A 17,003-nucleotide genomic window follows, 5' to 3' on the forward strand; every position below is an offset into this window, starting at 1 on the left:
AGGCGGGATTCAAACTCCTGACACTTAACCGGATTAGTAAACTAACCACTAAAACAACACAACTTGGTTGAAGTCAGCCAATTTTATTAAGCCAGGGTAGCTCGAAAAAAACGCAGAAGTTTTTGGTCAGTATGGGCCTAGATCCCAGTCGTAAAAGATATATGGGCCTAATTTTGTTTAGACCATATATGGGCCTAATTTAATCCAATGTACTGTAACAGTGTAGCGTCAACGTTACCCAAGCAGCCTCCTTATTTGGGCCTCAACAAAACCCAAATATTTGGGCCTTTAATGGGCTTCACGTCTATTCAGCCACCTGCTTGTTTTGACCCCTCAACAGTCAACAGAGAACCCCACCTTCTAATTACTTATTAGTAATGATTAGTTACTGTCATAATAAAGACGGGTGAATTAGACGAGTGAGATGCAAATTTATTTTCTAAACCGAAGATATGGACAACCTAACTGCGAAAGTACTATACTACCCTAAATTAAAGTGGCAAGTAGGAGTAGCTGTATGATTATTTAATACTCGTCTTTGATATGCTTACTCTCTATTAATTATTTCTTTGATGTTTTGTTTATAGACGACAGAGTACAGAAGAAGGAAAGTTCGTAACCTATAATTGTATATCAAATAAGATTAATACCTACAAATTAAAAGAAAAGAAAAAGGTGTAACGTAATTATGTAATACGTTATATCCATGCACCTTTAATTTGAGGTGTCGCTTTTGCCTTCATTCTAATTTTTCCCCTACCTCTTTGTTTTGCCGCCCTCTCTCTTTTCTAACAATCATTGCTAAACTTTTAAATACTAATACGTATATCATACGGTACCGTATATCATACTATATTGCTATGATAATAAGTTAATAACTGCCACCAATAGTCTTCACTCACTCCTCAGAATTCAGAACTGAAAATTGCTATGTTGCTTAGCCAAATCATGTTTTCATGAATTCAGGTACTCTTCTGCATCCATTTGCATTCTTTAATTCCGTCTTAGTTTCCAGATTTCAGTTGTTTAATTTCTTAGAAGGGAAAACAATGAATGCTGGTTGCTTCAGCTGAAAATCTTGTCGGCAACCATGCAAATTTCTTTGCTCAGTGATTGCACGTTGATGTATGGTTCAAGTTTGGTGCATTTAAAACCTCAATTAAATGAAACAAGTGGCAAGTCATTTGAACCAACCAACAAGATTTGAATTTTGAAGCTCTTCATTATACACCTTTGATATGTTAGGTCATGGTTTTAAAGCCATATTAGTTGCTGCAATGAATTCTTGAACTTAACGTTTCTAGTAATAATATTTACAGGTAGTGTTACTCTGACTTGTAAGAGGTAGAGTGAAATGGAGCAGTATGAAATTCTAGAACAGATTGGCAAAGGTGCCTTTGGTTCTGCTCTTCTTGTCAAGCACAAGCATGAAAAGAAAAAGTAAGGATCATTCCAATCCATATCTTCAATGTGATTTGAGAATTAACATGTTATTTCATTGCTTACATATATTCATGTCATATCCTTGCGCTTTAGATATGTCCTCAAGAAGATTCGCCTTGCTCGCCAGACTGACAGAGCCCGAAGGTCTGCCCATCAGGAGGTAAATTCACTACATTTGTGAAATGCTTGAGAATTTAGAGTTGATCCTTAAGCTTATTCTTGTTCATTCTTGTCAATTTTATATGTGAATTGTAGTTTTATATACATAGAATCTGGAAATGATGATGTCCTTCAAATTTGTTGGAGATTAATTAAGATGATTGGTTGTGTTTCTTCCTTGGTTTATAGATGGAGCTTATATCTAAAGTTCAAAATCCATTTATAGTGGAGCATAAAGATTCTTGGGTAGAAAGGGTCAGTCTTTTCTTGACAATCAGAACTTGCATTATATATGTTTGGTAGATTTACTAACAGAACTATTCATATTCTTCCCTTGCAGGGTTGTTTTGTATGTATTGTCTTAAGTTATTGTGAAGGAGGAGATATGTAAGCCATGATTCACACTGAACTCAAGTGTTTGAGGAAGTGAAATCACAGCATTTATTAAGAAAATCCAATTAAGAAGCCTTTTTAATCATCTGTTTCTGTTCTACAGGGCTGAAGCTATAAAAAAGGCTAATGGTGTTCATTTTCCTGAAGAGGTTGGTCGCTCTTAGCCCTGATGGATACTCTTACATTCTTATTCCCACTCTCTTCAATTAACTGTATCAACTAGCTGATATCTATATAAACTCTTATGCACAGAAACTTTGTAAGTGGCTTGTTCAACTGCTGATGGCCCTTGATTACTTGCATGTAAATCACATACTTCATCGAGATGTCAAGGTAAAAGGAACTTTCAAAGTTCAATAATATATCTGAGAAAGTTGAGGACCAGCTTGTGCTGATGTTTTACCCTCTTCTGTTCAGTGTTCAAATATTTTCTTGACAAAAGATCGAGACATCCGTCTAGGTAAACCAGTATTGTTGTTTCTTCTTTTACTGGAGAGAAAAAAAAAAAAAAGAGTATTTTATTTTATTTTATTTTATGTAGATTTTTCCCAAAGTTGTGCATTGTTTTGTAGCATATATGCTAATCTTATGTTATGCTTCTTGGATGCAGGTGACTTTGGCCTTGCTAAAATGTTGACATCTGATGATCTTGCTTCCTCAGTAAGTGACACTTCCATAATACTGTTTCCGTGGCTGTTTCAGCTTTTTTATTTTGTCTTGATAATTTACCATGTGTTGTGGATCTAAATTTAGGTTGTTGGGACCCCAACTTATATGTGTCCTGAGCTTCTTGCTGACATACCCTATGGTTCTAAGTCAGACATCTGGTCTTTGGGTAATTTAATTTCTTTTGTTCTTCTGAGATTACATATTCTATATGGTTTTTAAATTTAATTTGACAATGCCTATGCCTTGAATTATAATATTTCCAGGATGCTGTGTTTATGAAATGGCTGCTCACAAGCCAGCTTTTAAAGCTTTTGTAAGCTACTACCCTAAGTGATGTTTGCCACTGGTTTATGTCATATTTGTATCATACATGATATTATGGCTTATTAGTTTTCACTATTTAACACTTTTTTTTTAATGTTTGGACTCTGGAGCATAGCATAAGATCAATGACTAATATATGTTGGCTGTTTTCATCTGAGCAGGATATACAAGCATTGATTAACAAAATAAACAAGTCTATAGTGGCTCCACTTCCAACTATATACTCTAGTGCTTTGTGAGTCCAATCTTTCCCTCCAGTAGTTGTTTTGACACATCATCCCTTTTCACCTGTTTATCTATCTTATATTCTTGTATGTCAGCACCTATATGCATTATGAACGGCTGGTTTATGTAAGAACAGCATATATCTGACATTTATCAATTTCACTAGTTCTTTATAAAATCATTATATTTCCAATCTAGTTTGTGGAACTCATTCAGCTGCACGATACTGATTTGTGTGACTTATTGTGATATATTTGTTGTTTCAGCCGAGGGCTTGTGAAAAGCATGCTACGGAAAAATCCAGAGCTTAGGCCAACGGTATGTTTTATATATTCTTGTACTTATTTGCATCTATCCAGAATTCCGGATTAAATGCATATTTTAGATTTTATGGTGGCTCTCTTTTTATCTTTGACAGGCTGGTGAGTTATTGAATCATCCACATCTTCAGCCTTACATTCAAAAAATTCAGCTACAACTAAGTAGCCCCAGAAGTAGTAGTACTTTGGCATTTCAATGGCATGAGAAAAACCATGCAAGAAGTAGGTTCATAGAGCCAGAATCTGTTTCTTCTCTTTCTGGCCAAGACAAATGCTTGTCATTAAGCAGTGACAACAACAGGTCCTTGAATCCAAGTGTTTCTGGAACTGATGAACAAGGATCTCAGTGTTCTTCTACCCAAAGAGCAATTGGATCATCATCCACTTATTCAAAAGAGAAGCTCTATGAACTATCTATTGCCTGTGTCCCTGACAAATGCAATACTTATAAATCATCAAAAGCTAGAAAGTCCTCAATTGTTCAGAGACCTTCAACACTGAGAACTGCTAAGGCTTCTGCCACACTCAGAGGCCAGAAAATGACTCCATCTAGGACAGTAAGAATTGAATTAGTTCCATTCATCTGAGTTTGGTATTCATTTGCCAGTATTATGATACATATAGCAAATATGTTTACTTAATATATGTTTACTTCTCATGTCAAATTGCATTAATTAATGATTTCATTTTCTTATTTTCAGCACCCAATGCCTAATGCAGCAATCCGCAGAGCATCAATTCCACCACCAAGTAGAGCAAACATTGGCCTTCTCCAATGTGTGGAGTCTCCCAATGTCTCGGTTAACACTCCGAGAATCGACAAGATTGCAGAGTTCCCTCTGGCCTCATATGAGGATAATTTCTTCCCTGGCAAAGTAACATGCCCATCACCATCACCATCACCATCACCATCACCATCACCATCACCAACATCAATAATAACCACGAGCGAGGAAAAGTGCATGATCCAGGTTGTGGACAAAGCCACTGTCCACAACACCAACAGTGAACACTCTGCTGATCATAAGCATCGATTCGACACCTCGTCGTTGCAGCAACGTGCAGAGGCATTGGAGGGGCTGCTAGAGTTCAGTGCAAGGCTGCTACAACAACACAGGTTTGATGAACTTGGAGTCTTGTTGAAGCCATTTGGGCCTGAGAAGGTTTCTCCAAGAGAAACAGCTATTTGGTTGGCCAAGAGCTTCAAACAAACTCTTCTTTAAGCTTTTCTTGTCTATGTCATATGTGATCAACCATCATTGCCATAGAACATTGTACATCAATAGAGTGCTTTCTCTTTTCTGCATTGCCAATTTTCCATGAGGTCCATGCTTGTACATTTATATTTATAAAACAAAAAAAAAAATCTGGGTGCACTTAATTATAATTGTCAAGATACAATTATTTACCAATTATTACCAGCAAAACTTAATTATAAATTGAAAATTATAGTATATATTGAGTAGTGTTCTAAAAGGAGGTTCTCTCTTGGTTGTTGATTTGGCATATTATTCAGGAAGAAGCAAAAAGTACGATCCGATTGTAACTAAGCATGATATGAATATGTTATGACTAAGAAGTGATGGAGACATGTCCATCACCAACTCCAATTAAGTAGGCAATGGGCATGCATGCATGCATGCATGCAGACACATACATAGATCGATAAATGTATGATCCCAACAACATGACCTTTGTCTTTTTGGAAAGCCTCTACTGTCAATTTCTCATCATTCAAATCGGAGAATCTGCAGTCTCAAAACGGAATCTCTTCCCTAAACCCCCTATACCTGCTTTGAGAATTTCAGACCCTACTGCCTAGTCTGAATTATTTCAGTAAATAGCATAGAACGGTCACAACTTTAATTTCGTGCCATTATAAATTATTGGTGGTCCGTTTTTGTACAACTTAGTACATAGATTCCGATATTCTAAGTTTAAGTTAATTAATCTTAGAAATTAACCTATATATGAAGACTATCTTATCTAATTAGCTTTAATTATCTCTAAACAATATGAGACTAACTTCATCATAAAACGTGAACCAGATTATATATTTATATCACACTAAGTTGAAAGAGAAATTGATCCATACATAGAAAATTATATGAAATGAACATAAAAATTTAGAGTTGTCGAGCATGCATGGATGTCATTGTCAATAACTCAATATGCATGCATGTAACTGTTATTTGAGTGTAAAAGTAATAATTATTTCTTAAATTAGATATAAGTAGTCACCAAAAAAAAATAGATATAAGTAGTGTTAATTTTTGTAGCATAACCTATCATTTAATCACCATAAAAGGAAAAAAAAAGGAAGAAAAAAATATTGTATTATGATTATGAAACATGGAAGTGAATAAATAAAAAGTTATCACTTTCACTACTATGCTACATGTGGTAAATACTATAGTGTATAATATGTCAATCTTTCATTTTAGTGCTACGTTACTCTCCATTTTAATATATTATAAATAAATTAAGCACAAGTCTCCATGATTGGTTCCTCCATTCACACACAATTTTGGCTTAATTAAACCATGCACACATGGCACATCAATTAAAGTAACATCATATACTACCATGATTATAACCCCATATTATTGCATTATTATAACATCTATAGAATAAGTTTCTTCCCTTGTAGATGATGCATTCCTTTCAAGCTTTTTTGATAGTTTAGCTATAAATAGTGCGTTGGGCAACTGACCTATAAAGTGGGAACAAATCATGAAAATTAATGTGTGTATAGGAAACTTGCAAATTTTGCATGGGTAGGTCTTCTTTCTAGGGTATGTAAATAAAGAAAAAAAGTAAGCACTAAGCAAATAAAGAAAAAGGAAGGTTTGGGGTAGAAGAAAAAAAAATAAAAGAAAAGAATTAGAAAAGATATAAACTATATAACTTTTTTGTGAAATGAGAGTTGCCATTAGTTAGTAGTAGGTCTCACTTTGATATATTCCTTAGATAGTGGTCCAAAAGAGTAGCACAAATTTGACTTAAGGTGGAAAAAAAAATTTAAAAAAAGAAGGTGACTTGTTTGGGGGAAAATTGAAAAGATGTTTTATTTCTGTTGAGAATTACAAAGCACATTTGAAATCTAAAGGGAGCAATTATCATGGAGAAAATGAGGCAAAAGGAATAAAGCTTGAAACTTTTGTCAGTAGTGATGAAGGACACACTCTAATGCTTCCAAACCGAAAAGCCAAGCCTCTTGTTTCACACACATACACTTTATACTTCCTTAGGGTTCAGAAAATTATGAGAAGCTACAGAGATAATATGATGAATATCAAAGTTACACTTGCATCTTGTAAAAACATTATTGATTAACTCCACATAAGATTTAAGTTACTGAATTCTTTTATATTTTAAATATTAAAAGTGATAAATAAAAAAAAAACATTTATCTTTTTTGACAGAAGAACAACTTGCATTCATAAAAAAAATAAAAAAATAAACGACACTCATAAATTGAAGAAAAGGCATTAGACTTACGTCTAAATCAAAAGATAAATATTCTATATGTTGAATTAAAAAATTAAAAGAATACATGATATTTAATTACAACGAATTTTAATAAATAAAAACAAAGGTTAAACTGATTCTCTTTCATTTTCAAATCTATACAAATATATATTTTTTTTCTCTTATTCTTTGTATCATTAAAAAAGAGTATTTTTTGTGTGTGTATTTTTTGTGTCTATTAAAAAAAAGTAGGAGGGATCAATTTGAGTTGACAATATATTCGCTTAAGTAAATTCACCTTATTCGCTTAAGTAAGTGTTGGGGTTTTGAAGTCCTTTTTGTGGATACAATAATATATTAGCCAATAACATATTTTTAAACGGGAGCCACTCACATAAAGATAAGGTAGAAAAAATCGAGATTTTACGTGAAATTGAAAAAGTAAATAAAAAACGTAAAACGTAAAATCTTAACAAGATTTAAATCGTAAAATTATCAGATTTAGTACAAATTTTGTAAAATCGATAAACTCATTTAAAATCGTAATATTGAAAAATTTTAAGAGTTAAATCGAGATTCTAGCTACTATGCGTAAAGACATTTAAAATATTTTTTAAAAGATATTTTTTATCAATTAAAATTTAATACATATAATTGATTAAATCGTATTATTTTTATCAAAATTAGACCGAACAAATCATTTTGACTAAAAAATCGATAAACCAAACTTTGAATCGAGCTAAATTAATATTTTTTTTATAAAAAATTACTACAATACCCTTATTATAGAAAATAACTCCCTGCACCAATTTGCGATTTTGGTTAGGTCCCGATAAAATTAAGCTAATTACTGCCAAGAGGGACCTAATTAAAAAAAAAGTGGTGCAGGGTTCCAATTAAAAGGAAAAAAGTAAAAAAGAAACAACTAAAATAATCTTAAAACAATAGTTTTATCATAATAATATTAAAATATTTTTTATATAATTATAGATGTTGAAATTAATTTTAAAAAAAGAAATATAAAAAAAATTCTAAATCAAATAATAAATACAAATAATATAAATATATGTAGAGAAATTTAAACCTTAATACATAAAAAATACCAATTTTTTTTACTATCACTATATTATTATAAAATTTTACTCTATATAATATATTTATTATAATAGTATATGAATTTAAAATTTGTTGGGGATGCCAAGTCCACTACTTGCCTCCCCTTAAATTCATTCCTCGGTAATATATATATATATAATAGAGATATTTTAATTATTTTTATAATAAGATTATTATAGTTATTTTTTATAAAAAATATTAATTTAGATGGGTTTAAAATTTTATTTATTAATTTTTTGGTTAAACTAATTTATTTAATCTAATTTTGACAAAAATAACACAATTTGATCGATTACATATAAAAAAATCTAAAAAAATATTTTGAGCATATTTATCTAAAAACTCCCTTATAAAATACGGTTAAAGAGAAAAAAAAAAGTAGGAGGGGGTGACGTGTGCAAGCACGCGCATTTTAGCAGAGAAGAGAGGTTTAGTAGTATAGGGAGATAGTGAGATGGTAAGGGCTTGTTTGGACATGAAAACTTGTCGGCCATGGACGTTGCCAACTCCTTCGACAAGAACGAACACCATCACTCTCCACACAGTCTCATACCCTCACCCACCCTACCTTCTTGTCAGAACCGCAGCATCTTCTTACCCCAATGCATGGTCCTACCTCTATTAATTAACTACCTATCTTCTCCCAAATCAAACATAACACTATACTTGCATCATTATTCTCTAATTAAACCTGCTCCAAATTATTTCATTCTGTCCCCCATTATCTTTTTGTCTTGTTCATCAATATACCAATTTTTTGTGGGGTGCATGCTTTGGGATCTGAGAATGTTCCTTCCACATTCAATAAATATATTGTCATACGAATGATAGTAGTATATGTACCTTAAGTTGAACAATGATTGAGAAACAGAAAATTAATTAAATTCGTAATTAACCAAAGTGATGATATCCCAATTAAAAATCCTCAAAAGAGATTCTCAATCCGGTTTCGCTATTCTTATCTAATAACACAATAATTGTAATACTAAGAAGATCTAAACTTTGATTTGTTTATTAATAAGCAAATCTAATTAGTGAATGGAATATGCAACTCTATGTATAGGTGTGTAGTAGTAGTGTTAGCACAAATCAGAGACCAAATATTTAACTTTTTATAGGGATCCTTGACGCCAATGTACTTCATATTCACATGGTGTTTGACCATTCTTTTACCCTTTAAGCCACTCTATACCACCATTTGCTGACCAGGGCTACGCCATTTGAAGAAGTGCTTCCATTACCATTTAAGGGGGGAAATAACAAAAAGAAAAAAAAGGTGCCTATGGAAAAAAGTCCTATGGAAAATTACATTCTAATAATTGCATAGGTCTGTAATTTCTTACAATTAAATATTATAATTAATGCTTACTCTTCCATCATTGATTGTATTTTAAATAAGTAGTGTTTCTTTTTGTAATTAATTAAAAATGTATCTCACATAACATATGTTTATTTAAAGGAATACTCTATTATACATATTAAAGTTGTATAAAGAGAATATAATTTTTTTTATAATTATTTTTTATTATTTTATTATTATTTAAATTGTGAGTCCTAACTTTTTCAATCTCTCTTTCATTTCATACAAAGAAAAATCTATATACTTATATTTTTATTATATAATTCACCTTATTTAAAATGTAATCATCATTGTTATTTTCAATATCATGCATAACCATCTATACATTTTAGGCTTAATTAGTGTAAACTAAAAATTATCCTTTAAAAAGGTATAATTATAGATCTTGCGTAAAAAAAATGTTATATTCATATTTTTTCATTCTAATATATTTATGTTACAATGATTACGGTGATTATAATATTTTAAAAAATATTATTAAAATTAAATTAATATTTTTTATTATTTAACGACGCTTTTTGAAAAGCGTTACTATAAACTATATTTGTCATTTTTTAAAAAAGCGTTACTAAAATCCATCCTATATATATCATGATGGATAGTTTTTTTTTTATTTAAACTATAATTTTGTCATTTTCCCACTTTTAGGATATGAGAAAATTTGTGTTTAGAAAAAGAAAGTGATTATATATAGGCTCTTACATATGCTTGCTACCACCTCTGAAAACATTGAACATAAGCAGCACACAAAACAGTCTCTCACACTACTGACTCTACTTGACATACATGGAAGCAAAGTGCAGCACCATCAACTGCCGGCGGCCGGAGTTTCTTCCTCCACCAGCGGGAGGGACCCACCTGCCGGAGAGTCCAAGGGTGCCAATGGAGTTCCTGTCTCGCTCATGGAGTGCCTCAGCCCTTGAGGTCTGTAAGGCACTGGCTCCTCACCAACCACCACTTCATCATCTTCTTCCTCCTTCTTCCAAGACTTCTTCAAATGGTTCCTACACTACTTCTTCTTCCCTTATTCCCGAAGAAACCGGTTGTGGTGACTCTGAAGAGTTCCCATCCTCATCTCTCATCTCAACTACTTCTTTGTCCAAGAACCAGTTCTCTTTTGTTTCTTCTGCTACCTCTCAGCTTGTCCTTGAACGCATTATGTCACAATCAGCAAGAGAGGTATCCTATACTAACAAGTTTACATTTTAGTTAGCAAAACATATAGTTTTGTTTAAATGTCGAAACTGTTAGATGACTTGACATATTTGACTAACTTATTATTTAGAGACAGTTTTAAACTTTTCTTAAATGTTTTGAGATTCTAGAAACTAAGTTATGGGGTTGTTTTGTTATTATGTGACAGCAGGAAGTGTCGCCATTAACTTCTGGAAGACTATCACACAGTAGTGAGCCTCTGAATGGTGGTGGTTCGTTAACCGGAACAGACAGTCCCCCAATTTCACCTTCTGATGAATTTGATGATGTTGTTAAGGTACCTATCTCTTTTTCCTTTCTTTTTCTGATTTGAATTTTGATGTTGTTGAGGTAACTATTCTTTGTGTTTCTCATCACTGTTGCAATAGTTTTTTGTTGCTGATGTATGTAATAACAAACTCCCAATCATCTTGTTCTTAGAAGAAAAAAGAAAATATTTTATTTAGTCTAAAAAAATTAAATCAATTTCAGTTTATATTAATTTAAATCACACCAACATATTCTAATAATTGGAGTTCAGTCCTCACTCCTCACCAACCGAACTTTCTTATGCCACAGATGTGGTTACATGATTCTTTTCCCTTTTATTCTTTTTATTTATTTATTTATGTATTGGGTTCTGTTTATGTTTATTTAGTAATCTGGAAAATGCAGTGTTAGCTTTTGTCTGCTCTGATAAAGCTTATTGACAAACATTAAAGAGTACCATTTTCTTTCATCAAATAATTCTTTTAATGAAAGGAAAAGAAAACAAGAAAAAACATGCAATAAATGTTAGAACCAAACTTTGAGGGGGCCCCTATGTGACCATTATAGGGGCTAGGGTGGTGATTCACTCATTAACCTGCACACTTGAACATAGCTTTAGGACCTCTGTTCAAACCTACATATATTGATGACATGAGAGTTAGTGACTTTATCTCCATCAAAAGAAGTGTGAAACAAAGGAGCTTGGAAGATCAACAAGGCCATGCTTTTTTTAGTTTAGTTTTCTTCCCACTCTTTAATCTCATTTAAAAAGATTTACACTTTATAAGGTCTTTAACCATTTTGTGCGTATTCTAGTCAACCTGCATTGTTTGCTGATACTGAATCAGTAGTTATGAACGCTTCAGAAGATGACAAAAACAGATTTGACTCTGTCCCCCTTTAACTTTGCATCCACGCAAACCACCCCAGCTTCTCAATTTCGACCCTTTCTTCCATTTTTACTAAATTCATGAAACTAACCAATGAACAGTTGAATACCAGAACATACAGTAAGGGTAGGACATCGCCAACAGTGACAATAATGACAATGTCACAGCTGATCCATACTATGTTGTCTTTCAAATAGTTCTTTTGTTTGCTTTTGGTCTATGAACAGTTTTACATGTTAAATCAACACGAGTATAACTACACTAGCTTATAATATATTTAGAAAAAAATGGAGATTACTTAGATGATAAATTCTGCAGTAAACACTTATAACAGAGTTCCAGGCAGCGTTAGTAACACCCATCATAAATAAGAGATTACTATATCAATGTTATTATATCTACGTATAATTACAATCTTAGAATTCAAAGAGAGAAGGGTAGTGTTATATCATTATATGTGCATAGTGTAGAATTGCAGATTGACTCATTTCATCTGCTATTGAACAAGATATGGATTCAATTTAAGTAGGGTTCATATCATAAGGTGTCCTGAACCGTGTTAGTCTTGTAACATCTGATAGCCTTATCAATGTGTGTGCAGTTTTTCCGGGCAAACAATTCCATTCACCCCTTATTCAATGGTGGAAGAGCCAGTGCTGCAATTGGCAATGGCGCGGCACCCTCAGGGCCAAAGACAGTTGGAAGATGGTTGAAGGACAGGAGGGAGAAGAAGAAAGAAGAAACAAGAACTCACAATGCTCAGCTGCATGCTACCATCTCAGTGGCTGCAGTAGACGGACATGGCTGTGGCCTCTGCAGCCACATTGGTGGCCGCGCAGTGCGTCGAGGCTGCTGAGGCAATGGGGGCTGAGAGAGACCACCTAGCTTCTGTGGTTAGCTCAGCTGTCAATGTCCGCTCTCATGATGATATCACTACTCTTACCGCTGCAGCTGCAACAGGTAGCACTCCTTGATGACACTATCAAGAATCAACAAGAGCATAGTTGCATTGTCAATTAGTCCCTCATAGTATAAAGTGTGTCTTTTGTTCATGTTGGCATGGCTAGTGTGACACTAAGAGATAGTAATGATGACCCTGATCTTAATTATTAATGTTTGCAGCTCTAAGAGGAGCAGCTACCCTGAAGGCAAGAGCATTGAAAGAGGTATGGAACATTGCTGCAGTGACACCATTAGAGAAAGGCAGAGGAGGGATGGGAATTTCTGGCAAAGGTAATACAAATACCAATAACAATAACAGCAACAATACCAGCACAAGTGATAGTGGGGAGATTCTCAATGGAGAAAATTTTCTAGGCGTCTGCAGCCAAGAGCTACTTGCTAAGGGAACTGAATTGCTCAAACGAACCCGCAAAGGTAACGGAACATCAATCACAAATGCTGCTGCTAGTATTAAATCAATATTATTTTGTTGGCAAAATGACTTGACATAGTAATGATGAAAACTGCAGGTGATCTTCACTGGAAAATAGTTTCTGTTTACATACATCGAACAGGCCAGGTATTCTTTTTTTCTTTCAAGAATTCACATCAGATGATGAGATTCTTTATCTGTATCAGTTCATCATGGATTGTAAAAATTTCAGGTGATGCTGAAAATGAAGAGCAGACATGTTGCAGGAACCATTACCAAAAAGAAAAAGAGTAAGCTACCTTTGGCTTCACAAGTCACAACATTGTTTTCCTTATATATGGGGATAATCCTGATCAAAAACACATACTAAATTCTTTGTAATCTTGAATTTGCAGATGTTGTGCAAGATATTTGCACAGACTTACCAGCATGGCCAGGGAGACATCTGCTTGATGATGGTGAAAAGCGGAAATACTTTGGGTTGAAGACAGATGCAAGGGGGATTGTGGAGTTTGAGTGTAGAAATCAAAGGGAATATGATATCTGGACTCAAGGGGTCTCCAGGCTTCTTTCCATTGTTGCACAAAGACAGAACAGATTTGGAAACTGATCCATGCATCTTACACTAATTACTATTAATTGAGTCTCTAGTTACTGCTGACTACTGAACTAAATTCAAATTATATGCATTATAATGCATTTTGCATGTGTGTAACCGTAGATAGTCGTCTGTGGCAAGGACTCAACTCAAGTGAACTTTGTAACTTAAGCAAAAATCCTCTGCTGTCTGAATTTGTGCAATTGTAGGAGTTTTATTTATTTATTTATTTGGGTAACTATGCCTTGTCTCAAGTCCCTATAATTCTAAGAATTTTTATGCAACAGCTATTCTGAGTCACTTATGGTCTAATTAATAAGTCATAACATAACTGTTCATTTCCATCTCTGGAATTTGTCTTAATTTCCTCTACAAGAGTTGTTTTGACTGAGGGTTTGTTTGCATCAAAATGGAACATCATATAGAATCCAAAGTGAAACAAAGGGGCCCCACCCCACCCAAAAAAAATGTAGGAAAACGGAGAGTAAAGCAAGGCCCTTTTCCCTTCTAGAAAAAGCTTAGAATCCATTGGTAATGGAGGAACAGCCCAAAGCCAACTCAACAACGAATAAAATGAGATGCAAAAATAAAGCTAGAAAACAGCTTGGTCTTCTGAGTTGGCAACTCTGAAGAATCAAATCACACCACCAATACACATCAACCACGAAAATGTTGAGGCTTGACAAAGTTCCTATGCTGGTCAATATTCACCATGCATATATATTACAGTAACGACCATTAGACATGGATTTCACAAATCTATCCCGAGAAATTTTCTTTTACCGAATAGTATGAAAAATGGAGCAAAAACATTCACGAGACTACATTGAAATTTCTTTCAAAATACTCCAAGAACGCGTTAAAACATAAGAAAGAGAAAAACCACAAGCAAGGTTAACAATCCTAAATATTTTTACAACCAGTGCAAAATTCTATTGTCTAAACTAACTATTCATCAGTAGCGTTTAAATTGACCATTAACATGGAAAATAACAGACATGTACCAAGCAGTGAAGCGCATGCTGCTGCAACTATATATACTCATTCAGCAGCTCTAAAAATAGTAAGCAGAGACATGAAGAGGTTGATGATGTCTAGATACAAGGAGACTGAAGCCCATATGTATTCGTCATAGGTGAACCTCTTGATAAGGTTGTCTGTGTCATATACTATGTATCCACAGAATATGATTGAGGCGATGCAACCATAGATCATCATTGAAACCTTACCAAGTGGAAACAGAATCTGTAAGGAAAAATGAACATTTTATGAGATTAGAAGACAAAATAATGTTGACCACTCCTAATGATGCAATACATATGAAGAGGCCAAACAGAAAGTAGTACCTGAATGAGGGCAAAGACCATAAGAACTAGCAACGCTCCGAACAAGAAGGGGCCGAGGAAACTGAAATCATGGCCTCTCCTTGCAGCCCAGAATGTGTAGAGAGTCAAGCCGATCACTACTGTAGTAGTCAATATCACAGATTCTAGAATGACTTTCCCTGTATCAAGTTTCCAACCTCATTACATTAAGGTGCAAAAAATTGAAACTTGGGAGAAACTAGCCAACATAATAAGAGAGACAAGTAGTAACAAGTGACAACTGAAATCCCAAATTGATTTCTAACTTTATCATATTTCTTTTGCCATGCATAATTCAAAAAAAATATATACATTAACCAAAAACGTTATGAACACGCTAAAAATCAATAATTTTTTAATAGAGAAACGCATAAAAATACCTTGATGAATTATATAACAAATAAATAAAGAACTAAAGAGCGAAAGACAAAGGAATGTGTTAAGGGAAGGTAAATTACCGCTAGTAAAAGCACAAGTGAGTCCAATGGCGAAAGAAATAGTAACGGTGAAAATGAAGAGGAGGAAGTAATTGATAGGGTGTCTCTTGTGGTAATAAAAAAGCGGGCACAACGCTGCAAAGGCAAATTGAAACAATGAATGAAAACAGGGAATGTAACGAACGAAGGAAGAAAGAAAGAAAGAAAGAAAGGTAGTTACTTATGAAAGGAGCGATGAGCAGAACGATGTAGACAGCGAGGCCGGCGGTGGAACCGACGAAGAAGTGCGCGATTGGACGAACGAAGACCACGACGGAGGCCACGGCGATTGTGATCAGAAGCTGGAAGGCGATTATACAGTACACCTTGCGTATGAAGGACCACCGTAGCTGCGGGCTCTCCAGCATCATCGGATACAAAGGCCTCTCTCCGGCACCGGCACCGGCGCCGGCGCCACTGCCACCACCCTGCTCTACGTCGGTTTTTGGAATCATTAGGGTTCGTTGTTTCGTTTGTTCGATGAAAAGCGAAGAAAGAAAGAAAGAAAGAAAGAAAGAGAGATACTTAAACCGCCAAGGGAGGGAAAAGGGTAACCGATTAAACAGAATACAACTTTCTCGTTCACTCTTTTCCCTTCTTTCTCTTAACTTAAAAATCTTTCCTTTTACTGTTAAATCTTCTTAATTCTTATCCGCATTTAATTATAATTATTATTATTCAATAATTTTTTTTTAACTAAAAATAGGAAGATTCGAATTCATAACTCTTAGCCGAAGTTTAGTTTGGTAAAATTTTTATTTTTTAAAAATAATTTATGAAAATTAATTTTTAAAAAATAATTTTTAAAAATTGTAACATTTATATTTGGTAAATCAAATTAAAAATAAATTTTAATAAACACAAACAACATCAATTGCGTTTGATAAAATAGCTTTTAAAATTTTAAAATACTAGAATAGACATAAATATAAACATTAAATTTAAAAATTAGTTAACATATGAAGTAATATTAGACTTTTAAATTTTGAAAGACACAAGTCAACTTTGAAAAGCAGAACCTCTATCTTAGATGCTTTTAAAAATACCCAATTTTTAAAAAGTTACAAGTACAAGCACATAATCATTTTGATTTACCGAACACAAAATAAAGAGCTTGAACTTTTAAAAAATACAAACACCTCTTCAAAAAATGTTACCAAACTAAGTTTAAGTATAAAAATACTAACTTTAGTTATTGTAATTCCACTTAATTAATTAATTAATTAAAATAATTAAAATTAATGTAGTTACTATTTTGTTTACAATAATATTATTAAAATTTATAAATTCAAAAATAATTCATTATTAAAAATATTAAGATTCAAAAAAAAATAATTAATAATTTCATATGTAAAA

General features: G+C 33.4%; 3 protein-coding genes across 3 annotated transcripts; 2 read left to right on the plus strand and 1 right to left on the minus strand.

Annotated features, from left to right (window-relative positions):
- Positions 1–766: 766 nt before the first annotated feature.
- On the plus strand, positions 767–4,950 carry LOC107493178 (serine/threonine-protein kinase Nek6). The gene is made up of 15 exons (XM_016114268.3): positions 767–966; positions 1,320–1,440; positions 1,537–1,603; positions 1,792–1,857; positions 1,943–1,989; positions 2,099–2,144; positions 2,248–2,328; positions 2,413–2,455; positions 2,606–2,655; positions 2,749–2,830; positions 2,928–2,977; positions 3,150–3,223; positions 3,480–3,531; positions 3,632–4,090; positions 4,235–4,950. The coding sequence occupies exons 2-15, from the start codon at positions 1,355–1,357 to the stop codon at positions 4,754–4,756; spliced, it is 1,725 nt and encodes a 574-aa protein (XP_015969754.1). The 5' UTR covers positions 767–966; positions 1,320–1,354; the 3' UTR covers positions 4,757–4,950.
- A 5,243-nt stretch (positions 4,951–10,193) lies between these two features.
- LOC107493177 (VAN3-binding protein) lies at positions 10,194–14,053 on the plus strand. The gene is given in 8 exon segments (XM_016114267.3): positions 10,194–10,659; positions 10,844–10,972; positions 12,436–12,626; positions 12,628–12,794; positions 12,957–13,211; positions 13,307–13,356; positions 13,442–13,499; positions 13,605–14,053. Coding segments are annotated over 8 exon segments (1,458 nt in total). The 5' UTR covers positions 10,194–10,266; the 3' UTR covers positions 13,820–14,053.
- A 428-nt stretch (positions 14,054–14,481) lies between these two features.
- LOC107493095 (protein LIFEGUARD 4) lies at positions 14,482–16,222 on the minus strand. The gene is made up of 4 exons (XM_016114169.3): positions 15,829–16,222; positions 15,630–15,743; positions 15,154–15,311; positions 14,482–15,052 (listed from the first exon to the last, which is right to left on the minus strand). The coding sequence occupies exons 1-4, from the start codon at positions 16,100–16,102 to the stop codon at positions 14,849–14,851; spliced, it is 750 nt and encodes a 249-aa protein (XP_015969655.1). The 5' UTR covers positions 16,103–16,222; the 3' UTR covers positions 14,482–14,848.
- Positions 16,223–17,003: the final 781 nt, after the last annotated feature.

This window comes from Arachis duranensis, chromosome 6 (assembly GCF_000817695.3).
Source record: "Arachis duranensis cultivar V14167 chromosome 6, aradu.V14167.gnm2.J7QH, whole genome shotgun sequence".
NCBI classification, from domain to species: Eukaryota; Viridiplantae; Streptophyta; class Magnoliopsida; order Fabales; family Fabaceae; genus Arachis; species Arachis duranensis.